We start from the raw sequence: 22827 nt of genomic DNA, 5'->3' as shown, positions 1-22827 counted from the left end.
CACTACTGCAGCCAAATAGATCACCAGAGCTACCAGGCAACTGATATTGTTAAAAAAAGAAAAGTATGGCAGACTCCCTATCCCTCTCACTTCAGTTGTCCTTTAAGCTACTGCAGATAGATTAGGACAAGAAGAAACTGTTTCCACCAGCAGAAACGACAGGCGACAGTTGCCACTGTTCTGGGAGAGCGATCTCCAGGGAATAATGTCTTTTATTAATGTACTTTCAAATAACACACCACATGCCAGATTTTTTAAATTCTTTATTAGTCACTTTTCATAACTTTGTTTCAACCAAAAGACGATAATACACAGCAGTCTAGGTAACCCATGAAAATGTTTACACCCTTTAATGCTCCCCAATGACATTTTTTGGATTTTTTTTTACAAGTTTTACTTTTAGATCTGAAAAAAAGTCTGCGGTAATCAGCAGTTCATTATCCACCCCACTCGCAGACGGAATCAGACGGTTCCTTTCCATGAGACCACCAGGGGGCTTCATAAAATGATTATAACTTATGTGACAGCAAAGGGAAAAGAAGAAATGACTTTACAGAAGACGGAAGATGATGCAGAGAGAGAGCCAGTGTCTGGCAATTTAGAGGCTGCCTGCTGGGCCAGAGTGTGGACATGATTGGGAGAGGACAGAAGCAGTGGCTCTCTTTTGCTCTCGCAGCATTGCCTTTGCTCTGACTTTAGGTACTGTCATCCTGTTCCACCCTTACAATAAGTAAATACCGACTAAAAAAACTTCTGTGGACTAAAATGTATTATAGCAGAGGGAGAAGGCATGATAGCTTTTTTTTTTCTACGATGACATTGGACAAGTAAGCATGGGATGAAGTGCACCTGTCACAGACCACAATACACAGCTCCTACCTTTACTATAATCCAGACATTTCCCCCAGATACAGGGAGCTGCCGGAATATCAGGTCCTCACCGAATAACAGTCTTAAGGTGCCCATTAACAGTACAATTTTGTTTATCAAATGCGATCTTTCGATGTGATTTTAATGATCGAATTGTATACAAAATTTGCCGTTTAAGAAGGCAATCGATAAGGAACAATTCTTTGATTGATTGCTAAATAGGATAAAATAGATCCGAAAGTTGGATTTTATATCCAATTTGAAGAAAGAATCGTTCAGTAAATGTGAACAATCGATAATTGTCTTCCGATTAGTTATGATCTTTCGGCGTGATTTGAACGATCCTATCTGGTGAACAAATTGTACCTTTAATGGGCACCTTACGTGTCCAGGGAACTGGAGTCTATCCTGCCTCTTCTTGAAACCAACAACACACACTAGCTTATGGCTAACAGGAAGAAGCAAAACCGCTCTAAATCAAAGGCTTGAGGACCCCAATTCAGTGTAGGTCTGAGACTAAGGAAAGGATCTGTAGTATAGCAATGGTACTTGTAGGTACCTTTTAATAGCTGCAAATCAGCAGCAGCTCCTGTGTACAAATATTATAAATCCTGGCAGGTGCTTCAAAGAGCATTTTTTCCCTTGGGCTTGAGCAATAATTGTATATAACTCACTGTTGCATTACTTGTCCCTTTTCTCAGTTTTAAGGACTACTCCGAAACAGTTTCCCATGAGGCTGGCAATGGATTGTTTTTTCACCTTCCTGACCCGTGGGGACTACATAACAGCCAAATAGCAGGCCTGTAGCTGAGATGAAAGACCATTACAGGGCTGTTATTGTATACTGGCATGTCCACTCCAGACCCAGGGAATGACATCAGCAAGAGGTCAGGCAGTGAAATAACATCAACTGTCAGGTCAGAGAAGCAGACTGGACGTGAAAGTTATCCTCAAAGTACTGGAAGTCCAGTGAGCAGCAGTGATTTTACCAGAATGCCTATACAGTCATGTGAGTGAAAGCTGACAGAAGCATAAAAACACCATTTGACATCTTTTTGTTTGGTAGGGACTTCAGTTTGCAAGATTTCTACCCGTTGCAGCAAACATGCAAGGCAATCTTTCATTCTAGCGGCTTAATTCTTTATAGGAGTACACAGTAGAGTAAGTATCCTCCCACTGCATCAGGAGAAACTCCTCCCACTGCAACAGAAGAGACTCCTCCCACCACAGCAGGAAAAGCTAAGACTCCTCCCACTGCTACACAAGTCCAATGCCATCTCACTTGGAGCAAGAACTTTGGTTGAGAGATCTCATAGCTGGAGTTCATAGTATATGTAAAGTAAGCTTGTCGTAGGTAAGTACAGAATCATACTGACCTGAATAATGCCAGTTCTCTTGCCATCATGCTGATCCTCTGTCTGTAATGCATTCCACCCCCTTGTACAAGCATGCTGATCAGCTTGCTCTGCGTCTCCCTGATTTATGATCTGCAGGCTTTTTTCCAGGGAAGCACATCACAGTATTGCAGCAAGAGGATCAGCATGACAACTGGGTAATGCAGCAGCCTGTCTACATGGGGAACAGGGGACATCTGTCTAGGCTGATTGGAGGCTTGTCAGACCCTTGAACGGCTTTCTCTTGGCAGGCACAAGGGATCTACATAACAATTCATACATTAGCAGCTGAATCTCCTGGAAAAACAGATACTGGATACCGCAGTCCACGCCTTCAGCCAGCGCAGCTCAGAATAACTCTAGAAAGTCCTCATCACAGTACCATAAATGTCATCCAACCTATCCATACGATCCGGGGCTTGGACATGCCTGCTCCCAATGAGGGAGGTCTTCTAGCATTGTACAGACTTCTCTTACCTGTGCCAGGCCTGGTCAGCTGCACGCAGATCACAGGCAGCAGTAGCAGAGCACTTATGGAGAAGGTGCCATTGGCAGAACAGGGGAGGCTCACATTAAGATCTGCAGTTCTAGCACTTTGGGGACAATAACAGACAGCTCTGAGTCCAGAGGAAGGTGCGAAACCAAAGTGGGGAGTAGCGGCCATTTCTAAGCCAATTTACAGAATTCTAAAAACAACTGACTCCCTCTGGTCCAGGAGAGTCTGGATGGTGAGTGGCTGCAGGAATGTACAGAAGCAGTTGGGGGAGAGAAGGAGAAGAACACAAAATCCCATGAGATCCGTCCGGGGGAAAAAAAAAAAAAATCAATGAATTCCCGGCAGGAAAGGTGAAAAGGCTGAAGGAATCCCGGCTGCTCCCTCCGGAGGTGAGGAGAGGCAGCTGTGTCCTCATCGTGCGCTCGCTACTTCACTCAGTCGCAGAATGTCCCTCTACCTTGGTATTTTGTTTTAAGATTTATTTTCCTGCTACCCCAAAGGCCCAAAGTGCAATGGTTGGCAATCCAGGGGCAGAGGCTCCAGCCCAGAGTTCCTTCATCTTGGGTGGGGTGAGAGTCGACACAGCATCGTCTTATTGCCAGGACTGAGGGGGGAAGTTGCTGACTTCGGAGAGGTCCTGCATAGCTGAGCCCTTATGGTTATATGTCAGCTTGATCCGCATGCGCAGCTGTTGCTGTAAGGGAGGAAATGGGAGAAGACATAAGTATAATCCCTCAGCTTGTGGTAAGGGTATGAAGTACCCCTCAACAGAGAGCTCCTACTGCATATATAACTGCTACAGGTATGCCAGAGTAAATACCAGTGTGCTAGCTAAAGGTACCGGATACACTTGCTTAACTTCCAGTCAATATACAGCAGATTCGTGAAATAGTTAACGCAAACGTTGACCGATCGACCGAACTCCATCTGGCATTTGTCGATTTAGTCGATCGGTCCAGGCAGAAAATTTTGCTCGATCACCGGCAGGTTGAGAGCGCGTCGATAGCAGCAATAATGTCACCTGTCCACTGGCGCAAGTCCCAGAGATCTGTGTGGTCACTTCTTCCAGCTAGCCCTTCTTCTCCATGGCCTCTTCGTGTCCCAGCATGACAAGCCGAAGTTCAAACAGTAGAGCGCCCTCTACTGTTTGAACTTGGACTTGCCACAGGACGAAACAGGAAATTAAGGGGACGCCGGAAGTAGTGAAAGCACAGATCCCGGGGACTCGTGCCGGCAGGGCAGGTGGCCGGGGGAGCCCGAATGGGGGAAGGGCAGCGAGGCACGTGGTGGCAGCGGCTCTACAGGTTTTGAATCGATTTCAGCAAATTTGTGTACATCGACCAGTATATGGATACCTTAAAGGATACCCAAAGTGACATGTGACATGATGAGATAGACATGTGTTTGTACAGTGCCTAGCACACAAATAACTATGCTGTGTTCCTTTTTTTCTTTCTCTGCCTGAAAGAGTTAAATATCAGGTATGTAAGTGGCTGACTCAGTCCTGACTCAGACAGGAAGCGACTACAGTGTGACCCTCACTGATAAGAAATTCCCCATTTTTACCTCTTTCTTGCTCTCAGAAGCCATTTTCTGCTAGGAAAGTGTTTTATAGTTGGAATTTCTTATCAGTGAGGGTCAGACTGTAGTCACTTCCTGTCTCAGCCAGGACTGAGTCAGCCACATGCATACCTGATAAATACCTCTTTCAGGCAGAGAAAGAAAAAAAAGGAACACAGCATAGTTATTTGTGTGCTAGGCACTGTACATACCCAAGTCTTTCTCATCTCACATGTCAGTTCGGGTATCCTTTAAAGGATACCCCAACTGAAATGTGACATAATGAGATAGACATGTGTATGTACAGTGCCTAGCACACAGATAACTATGCTATGTTCCTTTTTTCTTTCTCTGCCTGAAAGAGTTAAATATCAGGTATGTAAGTGGCTGACTCAGTCCTGACTCAGACAGGAAGTGACTACAGTGTGACCCTCACTGATAAGAAATTCCCCATTTTTACCTCTTTCTTGCTCTCAGAAGCCATTTTCTGCTAGGAAAGTGTTTTATAGTTGGAATTTCTTATCAGTGAGGGTCACACTGTAGTCACTTCCTGTCTGAGTCAGGACTGAGTCAGCCACTTGCATACCTGATATTTAACTTTTTCAGGCAGAAAAATAAAAAAAGGAACACAGCCTAGTTATGTGTGTGCTAGGCACTGTACATACACATGTCTATCTCATTATGTCACATTTCAGTTGGGGTATCCTTTAAGTGGAGATTACGGTGGCTGGACTACAAGAGTAAGGGTGCGTACACACATCCAATTTTACCACTTCCATGTATTATAAGAGCTTACCTACACAATCTATTCATCTCATACTCATGGAGGCGGTAAAAATGGCCAATCAAAATTGAATGCATCTATGCGCCCTTAACCTATTTTGGTTCCTGGACGTAGAAACTACGTCCAGGAACCATGCGCGCTCCCACGGCCGATCACGCGCGCTCCCGGCCCGCGGTTCGTTAGCCAGGCAATCAGTGAATCGAGCTATGGAGCCCGATCACTGATTCCTCTCCCCCGCTGAAAAAGCGACAGCTTCGCTCGGAAGCTGCGCCTTTTCTGGCTGTTACCTCCCCCATGCGTCGCTCTAAGCGTGTGTTACGCTTAGAGTGACGTCATGTAAACAAACTCATGGCCGCCATCTTGTGGCCAAAAAGTAATACTACAACTAAAAGTAAAAAAAATGAAAATCAACACACATTTACATTATAAACATATTGTTTACCTCCCACCCTCCCAAAACTACCCAAATAAAATGTTTAATATAAAAAAAAACAAAAAACATTACTATAAAAAAACAAAAAAAAACAACATGTAAATATTTACCTAAGGGTCTAAACTTTTTAAATATCAATGTAAAGATGAAATATTTCTATATTTTTATTATTTTAAACTTGTAAATAGTGATAGATGCAAAACGGAAAAAATGCACCTTTATTTCCAAATAAAATATTGTCGCCATACATTGTGATAGGGACATAATTTTAACGGTGTAATAACCGGGACATATGGGCAAATACAATACGTGAGTTTTAATTATGGAGGCATGTATTATTTTAAAACTATAATGGCTGAAAACTGAGAAATAATACATTTTTTCCGTTTTTTTCTTATTCTTCCTGTTAAAATGCATTTACAGTAAAGTGGCTCTTAGCAAAATGTACCCCCCAAAGAAAGCCTAATTGGTGGCCAAAAAAACAAGATATAGATCAGTTCATTGTGATAAGTAGTGATAAAGTTATAGGCTAATGAATGGGAGGTGAACATTTCTCAAGTGAAAACGACGGAACGCGAATGGGTTAAAATCAGACACAGGTTTTTGTTTTTAATCTTCGCTTGTTTGGTCCACAAACTCTCTCTCTAAACACCCCCACCAAGTCAATACATGCAGCAGCACCACCGCAAATGTTCATGAGCTGCCAGTGGCTGTTTACATGCCAAACAGATCAATCCCTGTCAAACTAAAATTCAGATAGTGATTGAGTCCTACACTACACAGCAAGTGATTTCAATAGATTTCAAAAGAATCTTTTGGGTATCGATTGACCATTAAGCATTATACTATACATACGGTAGATAATAAAACTTTAAAGAAAATCTAAAGGCAAAATAAAATAATCAGTTTAACTTACCTGGGGCTTCTTGGAGCTGAAGTCATCCTGTGCCCACATTGTCCTTCCAAGACCCTCCGACTAGCAGTGGTGAACTCTGCAAAGCTGGCCGGCCGCGCACCACCTCGCCACTTTCCCGTTGCCAGGAGTGTGCAGCGCATGAGCAGTATGAGAAAATCGCTACTGCACATGTGCAGATCACTCCCGGCAATGGGAACCGATCACTGTGCATGCGCAGGAGCCTTCAACTGGTCGCGGCCGGCCAAGCTTTGAGGGGGTCACCACTGTTTGCTGGAGGGACTCGGAAGGACGGTGCAGGCAAAGGATGACTACAGGGGGCTTTTGCCTTCAATAACCCTTTAAGAAAACAAATGTACCCATTCTCTACTGTTCAAAGAATGCCAGAATCGGGCAGCTTACTATCTGAGGCAGATACCAGGAAATTAGTGAAGGGAGGTGGGGGAACGCTGGCGATTTCTACCTACAGCTCATTGGACATCTGATTTGTTGTTGCTTCCCATAATGGTCCTCACCATTGGCTGCAAGTAAAAACGTACCTTCTGCGGATTCAGAACTTTAATGACCTGTGTGACACATCCAGCATTGAAGGGAGGGAGAACATTACTGCTCGGAGACAGCAGCTGCAGCTGGAACGTCTAAGACACAAAAGCAAACATTAATAAACCGCTTGTTCTAATAGTCATTTTACAAGTCAATTCCAAATGCTAGGAAGGATCAGAGCAACTCAGCAGCTAGTAGCAGCGCTGTGGCCGTCACACTTTCCCTGGAGACTGCAGGGGACGCTGGCAGGTATTTGTGTACACACACCTGATGGCTGTACTCAGCAGCCAGTACCAGCTCTGTGGTTGTGTCACACTTTCCCTGGAGACTGCAGGGGACGCTGGCAGGTATTTGTGTACACACCTGATGGCTGTACTCAGCAGCCAGTAGCAGCGCTGTGACTGTCACACTTTCCCTGGAGACTGCAGGGGATGCTGGCAGGTATTTGTGTACACACACCTGATGGCTGTACTCAGCAGCCAGTACCAGCGCTTTGGTTGTGTCATACTTTCCCTGGAGACTGCAGGGGACGCTGGCAGGTATTTGTGTACACACACCTGATGGCTGTACTCAGCAGCCAGTACCAGCTCTGTGGTTGTGTCACACTTTCCCTGGAGACTGCAGGGGACGCTGGCAGGTATTTGTGTACACACCTGATGGCTGTACTCAGCAGCCAGTAGCAGCGCTGTGACTGTCACACTTTCCCTGGAGACTGCAGGGGATGCTGGCAGGTATTTGTGTACACACACCTGATGGCTGTACTCAGCAGCCAGTACCAGCGCTTTGGTTGTGTCATACTTTCCCTGGAGACTGCAGGGGACGCTGGCAAGTATTTGTGTGTGTGTGTGTATACACACACACACACACACACACACACACACCTGATGGCTGTACTTAGCAGCCAGTACTAGCATTGGTGTGGTTGTGTCAAACTAAGGACTACTGTAGGGGAAAAAAAAAAAAAGTTGAACTTACCCGGGGCTTCTAATGGTCCCCCGCAGACATCCTGTGCCCGCGCAGCCACTCACCGATGCTCCGGCCCCGCCTCCGGTTCACTTCCGGAAATTGCGTCTTTAAAGTTGGAAAAACACTAGGCCTGCGCCGCCACGTCCTTGCTCCCGCTGTCACCAGAAGTGTATTGCGCAGGCCCAGTACGGTCCGCGCATGCGCAGTACGCTCGTGGTGACATCAGCGGGAGTGAGGGCACGGCCGCACAGGCGCAGTGGTTTTCCGACTTTAAAGTCAGAAATTCTAGAAGTGAACCGGAGGCGGAGACCGGAGCATCAGTGAGTGGCTGCGTGGGCACAGGACGTCTGCGGGGGACCATTAGAAGCCCTGGGTAAGTTCAACTCTTTTTCCCCCTTACAGTGCTCCTTTAAGGTAGCCATACATCTAGCGATGATCGCAGAATCGACCAAGATACAAATCTCTCTCTGATCAACTGATTAGAGAGAAATCAGGCCGATTTCAGCATGAAATTGATCGGGAATTAGCCTTGTGATGCCACATCCGCCGCCTCACGTCCCAGGCGCAGTCTATTTTACCTGTCCGTGTCTGTCTGCTATCTGCATACACGTGCCCCACATGGTTGCCGGCATATACGTGGCAGCATGTGTGATGTCACACGTTACACTCTAGCTATCACATGGGGTGCATGTATGCAGATTGTGGACGGAGCCCAGAGCCAGCGGCACACATGGACAGGTAAAGTAGACTTTACGGGGCACACATTCGACATTAGGGGGGACAGTGCTGGGGGTTTCATTGCTCAGCCAGATATTGCTCGCCATTTCCACCACACACCCGATCAGCCTGAAATGAATTGCATGGTCGATCGGGCAGGCTCTTGGCAGCATAGATTTTCATCAGATTCCATAATAATTATCAAATCGGATAGTCGATTGCCTGCCAAGTCGATAGATGTATGTCCTCAACTCTAGTGACTGCAGGGGACGCTGTGCATCCAGCAAAGTAGGAACCCAGTCTTAACACAACAAAAAGAGAAGAATCTGTTCATCATTAATCACTTGCCCACATTCTATCACTGCCGGGAGGGAGCTGCTGATAATCAGTGCTAAGCTCGGTCCCCATGAAGTGTGATGCATGCGGAAAGCACTAGCTGATCCTGTACAGGTTCGCCAGCCAATACATAAGGTAAGAGCTTTCTAGTGGCCACTTGGCCCAATTTTATAGAGTTCCCCGAGTGCACTCTTCTTGCTCTCGTCTGAACAATTACGGTATCTATCTCACTCCAAAATTAAATCAAACAGTGTTAGCAGCAGGAATTCTATTATCCGCAATCTTCCGAAGTGTATAAATAAATAAATTGAATAGCTGGGGGAACACCTTTAATGAACACACCCTGGAGTTCTCCTTAAAGAGAAACTCAGACCAAGAATTGAACTTTATCCCAATCAGTAGCTGATACCCCCTTTTACATGAGAAATCTATTCCTTTTCACAAACAAACCACCAGGGGGCGCTGTATGGCTGATATTGTGGTGAAACCCCTCCCACAAGAAACTGAGGACCGTGGTACTCCTGGCAGTTTCCTGTCTGTGAACCTTGCTGCATTGTGGGAAATAGCGGTTTACAGCTGTTTCCAACTGCCAAAAAGACATGCAGCAGCTACATCACCTGCCAACAGTAGAAATGGCACACGTAATAAATGTCAGAATGTAAATAAGGGATTTAAAAGATTTTACAAGGGACAAACACTGACTAAATCATTTATACATAATGATTGTAAAAATAAAGCACTTTTTTTATTATATTATTTGCACTGGAGTTCCTCTTTAATTCTTCCCCTGGCAGTTAACAAGAGCTTAGAGCCCTATTCAGCTAAGCGAATATTCTGGTGTTCCAAATCTGCAACGACTGCATTCCTGGGTCCTCTGGCTGTGAAGGATCTGGTGATTCCATACACACAGCAGAATGGTCACTTGCCATGCGGGGCCCCAGTAGCAGTACAGCGCACAACCAGTCATCACACTGTACCTTTGGTACTGCCGCCTGGAATACGTAGTCCGTCATCTCGCTGTCTGTGCTGTTGTACGCCTGAGTTGTAATCACAGTCACGCTGGCATTTGTGCTGGACCTCTCAAAGCTAAAGTCTATTTTCAGGCCATTCTTGTTGTATGCAGTAATAGGAGGTATACCTGCGAAGAGACGACATGCCGGTTACTCAGCTTATTCTCAACAACCCTATCCTAGCACCCTCCGCACGCCTGACCACCCACCGCCAAAAAAAAAGTCAGTGTTATGTACCCACGTCTTTCCAGCAAAATTTTGCTACGCAAGCGTTTCCACGATTTCACAACACAGGTAAGTGTGCACGATTAAACAAACAACGTTTTGGGATATGCTACAATTATGACCATTCTTATTTAAAGGCCCATACTCACCGGAAAATGGATCTGGGGAACCTACAGTGACACAATCCAACAAAACAGTGTTCCTCGATCCATCTCCCTGTCCGTAGGAACACGCAATGGGCGCGAACGAGAGTTCAAATGCTCACGCCACTTTGCGTAGGAGTCGGGGATCTTAAAAATCTGATCCAATGAGACGGTCGTAATCGCCGCATTCATTTAATCATGCACCTGAACCCTGTCAGGAAATAGCAGAACGATTGCTCATGGTGCGAAAAATTGCTTGAAAAATCGTGACGTGGGAATTTAGCTTTACTCCCATTACCTAAATTCCAAGCTTGAAGAGAGGAGTTATATGATCTGTACTGCCTTTCACTCTTTTCTCTGGCAGCATTCCAAGTATGGGCGTGGCCATTCACCATCTCCTCACATTTCGGGACTCTGGGAGTTGCTAAGCTGTTACTAATCCCTCCTCTCATACTGAGACACATGAAGGTGGAGGCACAGACAGGAAGGAGGCGTGGTTCCTACAGAAGGAAGCCCCTTCTTAGTCCGCCTTCAGCACAAGTCACATGACTGCACTACTTATGCCGGGAATGTAGGCTTTTACTATGCAGGAATTTCTGGAAACTGTCACTTGTGTTTATTTCCTGAATGGGAGAGCAGAGAGTCCATGAGATGCCAATTCCCGCTTGCATGCACGTTTAATGCTAATTATATGCAGTTTGGCATTTGGCCAGCCAGTTGAGCTTCTTGTCTATCTGGGTCAGCCCACTTTTCCAGGAAGCATACAATTTGCACTATATTTGCATGCAAGCTGGAATTCATAGCATCTCACTGACCATCTCTAGAGGAGAGGCAGACAGAAGAGCTCTTCTGTAAGCAGAGAGAACACTGGAAAACATGACAGATGCTGAAAGAATATAGAAAGTTTAGCCGATCATTAACCACTTGCCGACCGCGCACTCATACCGCGCGTCGGCAAAGTGGCAGCTGCAGGACCAGCGACGCAGTATTGCGTCGCCAGCTGCAGGCTGATTAATCAGGAAGCAGCCGCTCGCGCGAGCGGCTGCTTCCTGTCAATTCACGGCGGGGGGGGGGGGGGCCCTCCGTGAATAGCCTGCGGGCCGCCAATCGCGGCTCGCAGGCTAAATGTAAACACAAGCGGAAATAATCCGCTTTGTTTACATTGTACGGCGCTGCTGCGCAGCAGCGCCGTAAGGCAGATCGGCGATCCCCGGCCAATCAGCGGCCAGGGATCGCCGCCATGTGACAGGGGACAGCCTGTCACTGGCTGCACAGGACGGATAGCGTCCTGTGCAGCCCCGATCACCGGGGATGAGCAGATAGGAGAGGGAGGGGAGAATTTCGCCGCGGAGGGGGACTTTGAGGTGCCCCCCCCCGCAACATGCCAGACAGGAGGAGCGATCAGACCCCCCCCTGCACATCATCCCCATAGGGGGGGAAAAAGGGGGGCGTTCTGATCGCTCTGTGTGCCAGATGATCTGTGCTGGGGGCTGCAGAGCCCACCCAGCACAGATCACAAAAAATAACGCTGGTCCTTAAGGGGGGGTAAAGGGTGGGTCCTCAAGTGGTTAAGGAGTGTACCTCCGCACCAGTGTCCATTATCAGCCATGAGGCACTGGGCTCAAAAACAGGAGATAAGGCAGCCTTTGTTATGGTTTGCAGAAATGACCTCTGAACGTAACTATACACTATTCCATAGCCACCAGATAGATCCCTCTCTGATTGAATCTGATCAGAGAAAGATCTATTGGCTGCCCATACACTGCACACAGATTTTGAATTGATTTCAGCATGAAATTGATTCCAAACCTGTGGAGCCGCCGCCTGCCTCGCCCTCCCCCCACTCGGGCTCCCCCTGCCAGCAGCAATAATATCACCTGTCCGCTGGCGTGCGTCCCCGGGGTCCATGCTGTCACTTCTGGCGTCCTCTTCATTTCCTGTCCTGTCTTGTGGCAAGCCCAAGGTCAAACAGCAGAGGGCACTCTACCGTTTGAAGTTTGGCTAGTCACAGAACGGGACAGGAAATTAAGAGGCCACGGAGAAGAAGGCGAGCTGGTGTTATGCCTGATCCTGCTGCCCGAAAGCTGCCTTCCACACTGCCCAGTGGGGACTTAAATGTAATTACCCCGAAATATCTCTGCTTCCACACCACCTACACTCCCTACATTTTCAGGGAAGGGAGGGGACTACTTGAACTACCTCTGTGCCAAATTGCAGCCCCCGAGCCCTGCTGGTTCCCGAGATAGATTACATAAAGCTATCTTATGAACCAGCGGGGCTCAGGGGCTGCAATTTGGCACAGAGGTAGCTTGGGGGGTCCCCTCTCTACCCTGAAAATTTGGAGAGTGTAGGACATTTGGAAGCAGACATATTTGGGGTGTTATTTGGGGCAGCATAATCAAATAGGAAATGTGGCAGCACAAGATTGCACTGCGCAGGTGGGGCAGCGCAAATTTACAGGCAGCGTGGTCAGACAACACCGGAAGATGCGACAGCATGGATTCCAGGGACTCCCGACGGCGGACTGGTGATATCGCAGCAGATATGCTGAGTTGGTCGCCGCAGTATCGACCGCCGCTAGAGACACAATCCCGGATACCTAGTGTACAAGTACCTTAAAGTGGTCTGAAACTGACATGACATTCAATAAAAATGTGTTTTCCTACTTGTTATTACGCATAGTTATATTTGCTTTTGTGCACAAGTATTGTCTGTTTACAAATTACAAGTTTCCAAAGTGTAGTTTATCGCACCCTGAAAGCTGCCATTGCATTTTATTCAAACTGCTTTTTATTATATATTAACATCTTATAATGAGCTTTTGTGGTGTGTGTGCATATGCGTGTTCCTTTTCACTTGTTGGATTGTGTTTACACACATTGTAACAACATTGGAATGTAAACAAAGACTGTTATCTACAGTTTGGATGCGGATTTGAAGCTGAATAGCAGGACAAAGTGCTTTGTTTAACCATTTCAGTGATGTTCTGCTAAAAAAAATTCTGTAATAGTAGCTTTCAAGCTGTGGGGAATCTTTTAGAGCAAAGTAGAGATACTGGCTTTCAGACCACTGGAGGAGGGAAAAGAGCAAAGCTGGGACAAAATCGCAACCTCTGTAGAAATGTATCAGCACACAGATTATTACAAACACCATTCATGTCTATCTCTGTGTAGTATTCCACAGGATGCGGCAGAAGACTGACCTGATATATCATTGAAGAGAGGCTGCACCCCGAGGCCGTCCAGCAGAAGCGGAGGGGCGGACATCTGAGGGATCGGTGCTGGGGGGGCTGGAAGGTCACAGAAAGGGCATAAAAACAGGTTAGCTAGAGATGAAAGTACACCAAGTCCATTATCCTAGAGTAAAAAGACTAAGCCTATTTGGCAGGCCCCTCCTTCACTCTGTGCTCTTTTCCGCCACCATATGGACTTAGTGACTTGTCAGCTATATTTATCCTTACATTGTAACATCACTACTTTAACACTGTAATGTCCCTGTGTAACTTTAGTTAGTCAATGCTCTGTGTCCCAAAACAATGACATGACACTAACCTATTCATTATACATCAGCCAGAGAAGCGAGGATCACAGAGCTGCACTTTACAGCATTGCTGTACTTGACTAATCAATTCAGTTATCTGTTCCCCCTCCCCCCATCCCCGAGGTGCATCATAAAGCTAAACTGTAGCCCTCATCAGGGGCGTAGCAATAGGGGGTGCAGAGGTAGCCACTGCATCGGGGCCCTTGGGCCAGGGGGGCCCCGAAGGGCCCTCCCTCAACTACAGTATTAGCTCTCTATTGGTCCTGGGCTGGTAATAATCACTTCTATAGATACTTTGTATAGTGGTGATCACTAACAAACTGGTCCCCATCCCCTTCTTGCTCCTCTGACACTGTGGTTGTCCTTGGCAGGTTTGGTGCGCCGTATCAATTGTTATGTATAGAGTGCTTGGGGGGCCCCATTGTAACACTTCTATCGGGGCCCACAGCTCCTTCGCTACGCCACTGCCCCTCATCTAAGATACCTACACAAAGATCTGACTACTGCAGCCCACACCGGCAGCTGTGAACATAAGGGACGTCATTTGTCTAACCCGAAAAGCTATCAGGAAGGCAGAAGGCGTGGCTTTGGGAGGCAAAGGGTGGGCCCACTGGCACTCAACGCTGTAATGTTGGAGACCCCGCCTCTCATCCATTTCCTAGATTCTCTAGGTAGACAGGAGATGATATCACTAACGTGTAGCAATGCAAGTATGGGTTAAAGGGTGCCCTAGGCAGCGGTGGGCAGATCATCATTTCCCGGTGTCCTAGGTAGGTAGGCTAAAGGTGCTCGTTATCAGGATAAGATTTTCATCAGATGTGATCTTTTGACAATATTTATGAGTAAATTGTACAGAAAACGGGCGCAGTGTTTGGTGAAAATCGATGTAAAATGATTCTTTGGTCAATTGGTACTGAAAATCCCATCGATCTGAAAGTTGGATTTTCCAATCTTATCTGAAGAGAAAAAAAATGCACTAATCGACCCGTTTCTGGGAACAAACAAGAATTACCTTCTGATTACATTCAATCGTAAAAAGCAGGGCTGTAGAGTCGGAGTTGGCGTCTGAGTCGAGGAGTCAGGGGAATTTTGGGCACCCGGAGTTGGAGTAGTGGTTTCATAAACTGAGGAGTCAAGAGTCGGGAGTCGCATGATTTTTGTACAAAATCCACAGCCCTGTATTAGACTAAGGAGTCGAGGAGTCGGAGCAATTTTTGGTACCCGGAGTTGGAGTCGTGGTTTCATAAACTGAGGAGTCTGAGTTGGAAGATTTTTGTACCGACTCCACAGCCCTGGTAAAAAGTACGTCTAAAGATCGCATCTGATTAAAAAAATGGTACAGTTAATTGGCACCCTAATTTACTTTCCGATTACTCTTGTAGGGAAAACAACTATATTTGTGAGTAGAAGTAGTTATAAAACTCTGCTGCATCCCAGTACCAAAAGTGCTCACCCCATTCTGAAATGTATCACAGATGGCGAGCTAAGACACAGAATATTTACATTGCGCTATTCTCCTGGCGGATTCAATGCGTTTCGGGGCTGCAACCACTTAGGGCGTGATCCTCGGGCAACCAGGATCTTTAGTCCTGTCAGGTGCAGCTCTGTGGAATGTTAATTTCCTGAGAATTCCACATATCTAAACAGCCTAGGTTAAGCATTACTGGGAGGGCGGGGTTACCAACATTCGATAAGGTATTTAGCTATAGGAAGTGTCTCTGATGCTGAAATCTGGATAATTACCATAAAAGTGAATAGCGTCACTACAGGGCCTCTTCAAAGACTTCACATTTAAGGACTGTGTAAGAGTTCTACACTGAATTACCATGGCCACAAACCAAATGCTCTAATGTCTGTCTCACAGGACCCATCTTCTGGTGACAACTCTCCACAGCAGGACTTTTCCTTTACTTTGAGATATACCCTCTAACATCCAGCTGGGTCTCTAGGACATGTATTCCGATGTACTCGTTATATCTCTGAGCGCCAGACACTCACCTCCAAGACTCAGGTCTCCCAGTAAGTCCAGCAGTTCTCCCCCCACAGTGGATTGCTTCGGAGGTGGTGCGGTGGGAATAACCAGCTGAATATCGTTACCTCCTAGCAGGTCTAATAAATCGTTGGCCTGAAAGGATAAAGAGAACCAGATGTGTTACAAAAACCTCCTGAGCACGGATGACTCAGCAGCCAGAGGTATGTGCTTATCAGCAGCTGTGCCCGTCAGGTGATACAAAACCTCATTCACACGCAATGGAAAACGTCAATCTACGCACTGAATCCATATGGCCTGGTATCAGTTCACAAACACTCTCACCGGCTCAGCAAGGACAGGCAAGCATTGTAAATCCGTCTTTAAAGGACGTCTATCAAAGTTAACTAAAATTCTAAATGCCACATATATTTCCAGTAATTACTAGCAAACAGCAATACAAAAGCTTTTCATTTTATGTGAAGAAAATATGACAATTACAGAGAAGTTTTCACTGTGGGCATTACTATGGAAGACTGTTTCCAGCACACCCAGCATACAGAAACAATCTGCACAGGCTGTAATACTGTGAGTAAAATGTGGGGTTTACAAAATTACAGTTTCTTTGATAGTTCCTCTTTAAAGGGAATGTCCAAGCAAAATAAAAAAATGAGTTTCACACTTACCTGGGACTTCTACCAGCCCCATGCAGCCATCCTGTGCCCTCGTAGTCACTCACTGCTGCTCCAGTCCCCCCCCTCCCCCCCGCTGGCAGCTTGCCGACCTCGGAGGTCAGCGGGACGCATTGCGTACATTTTTACGCATTCCCGCTAGTGCAGGAACAGTAACACATACATTTTTACGCGTTAATGGTTCAATGCGTACATTTTTACGCATTGGACCAGTAACACGTAAAAATGTATGTGTTAATGTTCCTGCACTAGTGGGAATGCATAAAAATGTACGCAATACGTCCTGCCGACCTCCGAGGTCGGCAAGCTGCCAGCGGGGGATTGGAGCAGCAGTGAGTGACTACGAGGGCACAGGATGGCTGCATGGGGCTGGTAGAAGCCCCAGGTAAGTGAAACTCTTTATTTTGCTTGGACATTCCCTTTAAAGAGTAACGGTCAGGCTGCAAAAGCTAATTTAAACCTCTATTCTCCTGTGTTAAACAGTTTAGAAGGAAGCCAAAAAGGCAATACTGAAGTTTAAAATCTCTCTTAGTTTTGATGTGTGCTGAACTGCAAGGATGTTAGACCCAAGCTCTTAAGAAGCCGAGAGCCGCATACCATACAGCAAAGCATTCTGGGGCCCTCCCCTCGGCTGCTAGTGATAAGTTACAGGGCTCCTGTTACAACAGCAGCAGCTTACAGCACTGAAAAAACTCCAGGCAGAGTACACTGCAGGAGTCCGCTATTGTTCCTAGCCACATGGCTAATTAATATTCACTGCACAGTAGTGTTGTCCCATTAGGATCTTTTTTGTGAGTTGAATCATCAGGAAGCAGGCAGGACATGACGACACATTTGGCTTCATAGGAGACAGACAAACATGGAACCTGCCATGAGCTGTCAGGAGCATCATTCTCTGCAAATACTATATAAAGATTCTGTGAAATTCAAACGTGGACAGTGAAATGCATATGTAATGTAAGTACAGCCAATGTTTAGCTACTGATATATGTGTTTATTTTCTCTGAGACCCTGTACCTAACAGCTCCTCTTTAAAGACAACAAACATTTAATGCCATGGGCTGAAGGGAACAAATGTGCACACATGCATGCTCCTGTGGATTTTTACAAACGTCCTATTATCACTAAGGGCTCTTTTTCATAAAAAAAAATAAAAAAAAAAAATAAAAAAAAAAAAAGTGGTCACTCTGATCACTTTTCTTTTTATTCCCACCACCACAGTTCGATGAGTGTACAGTGCGACTGTGCTGCAATTCTGACCAGTGGGAAAAGGAAACAGGAGAGAGAATATTTTGAACAGCCAAATCGTGAGGGAAAAAAATTGAAAAAAGCGGCAATTGCTGTACGATTTTCCTGCGCTCTAACACTTTGTGCAGCAGACATGCCGATTGCGAAAAATGTCATTGCAATCACCACCGCGAGGTTGCTATCAGTTGAGTGAGGAAATAGCATTTTGCAATCCGATAGCGAAAAGAATCGCATCCCAAAACACTGCTAGTGGAAAACAGCCCGAAAGGAGCACAAACAGGATGTTCATGAGCGTCCATATTGCAGGAAGTGGTTAAAGTACATTTTACAGCAGTATGGCCTGGTGCACACCAAAAACCGCTAGCAGATCCGCAAAATGCTAGCAGATTTTGAAACGCTTTTTCTTATTTTTCTGCAGCGTTTCAGCTAGCGTTTTGCGGTTTTGTGTGGCGGTTTTGGTATAGTAGATTTCATGTATTGTTACAGTAAAGCTGTTACTGAACAGCTACTGTAACAAAAAACGTCTGGCAAACCGCTCTGAAGTGCCGTTTTTCAGAGCGGTTTGCGGTTTTCCTATACTTAACATTGAGGCAGAAACGCATCCGCAATCCAAAATCTGCAGCAGCCCGGGAGTATGCGTTTCTGCAAAACGCCTCCCGCTCTGGTGTGCACCAGCCCATTGAAATACATTACCCTAGCGGATCCGCACCCGCAAGCAGATCGCAAACCGCAGCGGAAACGCTCCGGTGTGCACTAGGCCTAAGACCTCTAAGTAGATTGTGCACACTATATGCAATGCTGTCAGTTTTAATGCAAAACACATGCCTTGTTAATCTATAGACTTGTTAACATAGCAGGCATTTTTGCAAGTGCAATAAAACCATATACATCATGATGCAATTTTGCAGATAACACATGACAAGTGAACCAACACAGCTTATAGCTGAACTACATCATAAAATGACAAACCTATCACAGTGGACACGGCTGTTTTCTGGTTTTAATCCCCCTCAGCAGTGAAAACTAGTAGTATAATCTCATTTACTGCCCCCATCATGATGATCACATAGCCAGTGACCAGGTCTGGGCTAGCTTCTCTTCAATCAGCTGCCTGGCTTCCTACCCCCAAATATGTATCACATGCAAAACCTCTGACATCCCACAGTGGAAAGGGGAGTGGCTGGCACACCCACTTGTGGGACATTTTCCCAGCAGCACTTTTGGTGCATCACTACTGCAACACATCACAAGGGGGAGTGCCTGAACATGCCCACTTGCGGAGAAGCATTCCCAGGAGCGCGTGCGGTGCAGTGATAAATTGCCTGGGCAGCATATCACAAGGGGGAGTGGCTGATCACCCCCTGCTAGTGAGGGGTTTCCCAGCAGCACATGCAAACCACAACACAAGGGGGAGTGGCTAATTTTGTAGCTGGAATGAAACAGATGCCAGCACTCACACAAACAGGCATACTGTTTTACTTAAATTATTCCCCACTTTTTTTTTTCTAGATTAAATGATCGATTCAGTCAGATACAACTTCTCTGCTGGATGTGGATATGCAAGTACCATGGATTTCCCCAAATCCCCACAATAACACCACCTTCTCCCCACCAAGAAACCAGCAGTAGCCAATACCATCCCAACATACCAAGTCCTTGGCCAGGTTACCAGCTCTACCTCCGCAGTGCCACCCCCTGGAAAGGCACCTCACTCAGGATAACAGGGAGGCAGCTGGCACACGGATGCCATAGCCAGAAAAGCTGGCAAGGTGTTACCACAACACCCGCCAACAACAAATGTGTAACATTCAGGAAGCAACAGGCTGGCAGTACTCATCCTCCTGCCTAGCCTCTATAATAAAACCCGTGTCCCTGCGCAGTGCTGTCCCTGTGTAGCTGGGTCCGTGCTTTTTTGCTACTGCGCATGTACACAGCACGGACCTGGACAGCAGTTGGGACTGGAGGACGGGCAGATGGGTGCGCGCGCTCGAGCGGCGGGTGTGCGCATACGAAGTTTAAAAAAAACAGACCTAGAGCCAGTTTTTAAACAGGCTTGGGTCTACCAGTCGTGTCTATAAAAAGGAGGAAAACCATAGTAATAAATCCAGGAGATGGACATAAGGGGGACTAGCTGCCTCTATAGCCACAGCCTCAGCACTGGTTCTCTCCCTAAGGCTAGAAACCCACTAGGAGAGCTTTTCTGAGCGCTTTGTGATTTGAAAAGCTCTGGCTAATGTAATGCTATGGGTGTGATCCCACTTGAGTGATGTGATTTTATAAAAATCCCCCATAGCATTGCATTACCAAGAGCTTTTTCAAATCACTCACGCTTCAAAGCACTCCCAGTGGGTTTCTGGCCTAACAGCAGCCTGGTTCAGTCTACCATGAGACACTCGGCCTGGACGGAAGGCAGCACTAATGATTACATTTATAGAAGCACAGAGGATTTCTGCATCTGGGGTATTTGTCCTGGAAGCAGGGCTAGATCTACTTGCTACAATGGGGCCCCGGGGCAAAAGTAACTTGGAAAACCCCCGACACCCACCCCCTTCCCCCTAGTATAGTAGTCAGAGGTGCCCCTAAAGACCCCACCCCTTCAACCCACCCACACAGTTATGTAGGCAGGGGTGACCGGCAGATACTCACCTCCTTTGTGTTCCAGGTGCAGGAAGTCCCATCTGTCTTCCCTGTAGAGTTGCTGCTCTACACTTCCTACTTTTCACCTCAGGCACTGGAGAGCAAACAGAAGCAGGAAGTGCAGAGTACCAACACTAAACACAAGACAGACAGAGCTGCAATGCCTGGAACACATGAGGCAAGTGTGTGCCGGTCACCACTGCCTCCATAACGGGGAGAGGGAAATAATGGAGTAGGGTGGTGGCAGACACTTGAGGGCCCCTATGGATGCTGGAGCCCTGGGGCAATTGCCCCTTTGCCCATATGGTAGCCCCGGCCCTGCCTGGAAGGTTAGAAATAAACAGTTTGCAAATTCATTATTCCTAGCTAGAATGCAGTGTTGCAGTCAGGCTCCAGGTACCTGGTTGGTTGGTTGTTGTTGAGTGAGGGGGACTGGTTTGGTGTCTATTATTCCTGGTTCCGTTTCCCCGTTAGTCTGGGGTAGGTCCGTGGGTCCATTAGTGATGGACTTCTCCATGATGGGCATCCTCTCCAGCAGAGCAGGCCTGAAAGACAGGAAGAGCCAGACTAAGCCTCAGAGGTCTACACGATGCCGTCCGCAGAGGAGAAGTCCTGCGACCGCCTCACCTCATGTGGTCGTACTTCTTAAACAAAGCGTTATATTCCACAGCCCTCTGCTGCAGCTCCACATCAATGCTGCTTCCATAGATGGACACCACCTTCTTTATACGGCTGTGAAACAAACAGGCATGTCAGTAACGGAGAAGGGCTAATTAAATCCAGGCAGTAATATCTCTACCGAGGCATGAAAGCTTCCGGCAAAATGCTCCCTGCTAGGAGAACCCCAGCATTATAAGAATCAGTCAGCAGGGCGGCGCTGTAACATGGAAGCAGCCGGTGCTCCATGTCTCCGGGCTGCTCCAGAGAGCCAATCACTGCTTGACTTTTAAAGAGAACCCGAGGTGGGTTTGAAGAATGTGATCTGCATACAGAGGCTGGATCTGCCTATACAGCCCAGCCTCTGTTGCTATCCCAAACCCCCCTAAGGTCCCCCTGCACTCTGCAATCCCTCATAAATCGCAGCCACGCTGCTGACAAACAGCTTGTCAGATCTGGCTGTGTTTATCTCTATAGTGTCAGTCTGCTGCTCTACCCGCCTCCTGCAGAACTCCAGTCCCCGCCTGCATCCCTTCCCTCCCTGCTGATTGGAGGGAAGGGGAGGGGCAGGGAGGCGGGGGAGCAGCTGAGACTGACACTACAGATGTAAACACAGCCTCACAGCATGGCTGTGATTTATGAGGGATTGCAGAGTGCAGGGGGACCTTAGTGGGGTTTGGGATAGCAACAGAGGCTGGGCTGTATAGGCAGATCCAGCCTCTGTATGCAGATAACATTCTTTAAAACACACCTCGGGTTCTCTTTAAGTGTGATTTGCCATTCCCCATTGTGAGGTCAGATGTGTCACATTAAATACTTTGGTGAACCTGAAAAAGAAAAAGCTAAATCCTCCCCATGTAGAGGGAAGGCTCAGGATCCCATAGAGCCCTACCAGTCCTCTCCATGCCTTCAATCCTTCGCTGCCCCGCCCCCAGTGAAAGTTGTTCAACCAACTGGTTAAACACACCTTCGGGAGTCTTTATGAAGGCTTCAGAAGTACTTGCATCACCATTATGAAGATGAGCTGGCCCCATACTGCGCGTGCGCGCGCGCACACACACACACACACACACACACACACACACACACACACACACACACACACACACACACACACACACACACACACACACACACACACACACACACACACACACACACACACACACACACACACACACACACACACACACACACACACACACACACACACACACGCGTCCGGGCTTGCGTATGTGCAGTAGGGCTGTGCCGATCATTGTAAGCAGTCAGGGACGTGAGTGCTTTTAAAGCCCGTTGTGAAATTTAATCGGTGGACAGCAGTGGACTGAGGGCACAGAGAGGAGTGAGAAGGCTATTTGGAGTGGCACGGTGGCGTAGTGGTTAGCACTCTTGCCATGTATCACATCCCAGCCAAGGGGACCATCTGCACAGAGTTTGTATATTCTCCTGTCTCCGTGGATTTCCTCCAGGAACTCTGGTTTCCTCACACATCCACAAAACATACAGATAAGTATTCCCCCTAAATCTGGCCCTACACTATGATACACTACACAATACATACACTACATGATGCATACATAGACATATGACTATGGTAGGGATTGACAACTGACAGAAGTGAAAAGAGAATATATACAATATTTAGAAGATGTCGGCGCTATATGAATACTAAATAGTAATAATAATAATAA

At 46.8% G+C, this 22827-nt stretch overlaps 1 protein-coding gene across 1 annotated transcript in view; it reads right to left on the bottom strand.

Moving 5' to 3' along the window:
• Positions 1-245: 245 nt before the first annotated feature.
• Positions 246-22827, bottom strand: part of AP1G1 (adaptor related protein complex 1 subunit gamma 1) — a 116761-nt gene continuing 94179 nt past the window's right edge. Inside the window, exons 17-23 of the mRNA XM_068260131.1 lie at positions 21104-21208; positions 20877-21021; positions 15929-16055; positions 13593-13679; positions 9990-10150; positions 6990-7088; positions 246-3454 (exon numbers count right to left, since the gene is read on the bottom strand). Coding sequence (XP_068116232.1) covers positions 3353-3454; positions 6990-7088; positions 9990-10150; positions 13593-13679; positions 15929-16055; positions 20877-21021; positions 21104-21208 — 826 coding nt within the window. The 3' untranslated portion in view covers positions 246-3352. The remainder of the gene's footprint in view (positions 3455-6989; positions 7089-9989; positions 10151-13592; positions 13680-15928; positions 16056-20876; positions 21022-21103; positions 21209-22827) is intronic.

This window comes from Hyperolius riggenbachi, chromosome 11 (genome assembly GCF_040937935.1).
Source record: "Hyperolius riggenbachi isolate aHypRig1 chromosome 11, aHypRig1.pri, whole genome shotgun sequence".
In the NCBI taxonomy this organism is placed as follows: domain Eukaryota; kingdom Metazoa; phylum Chordata; class Amphibia; order Anura; family Hyperoliidae; genus Hyperolius; species Hyperolius riggenbachi.
The sequence above is the reverse complement of the archived record's forward strand: the minus strand, read 5'-3'. Positions and strand labels throughout refer to the sequence as shown.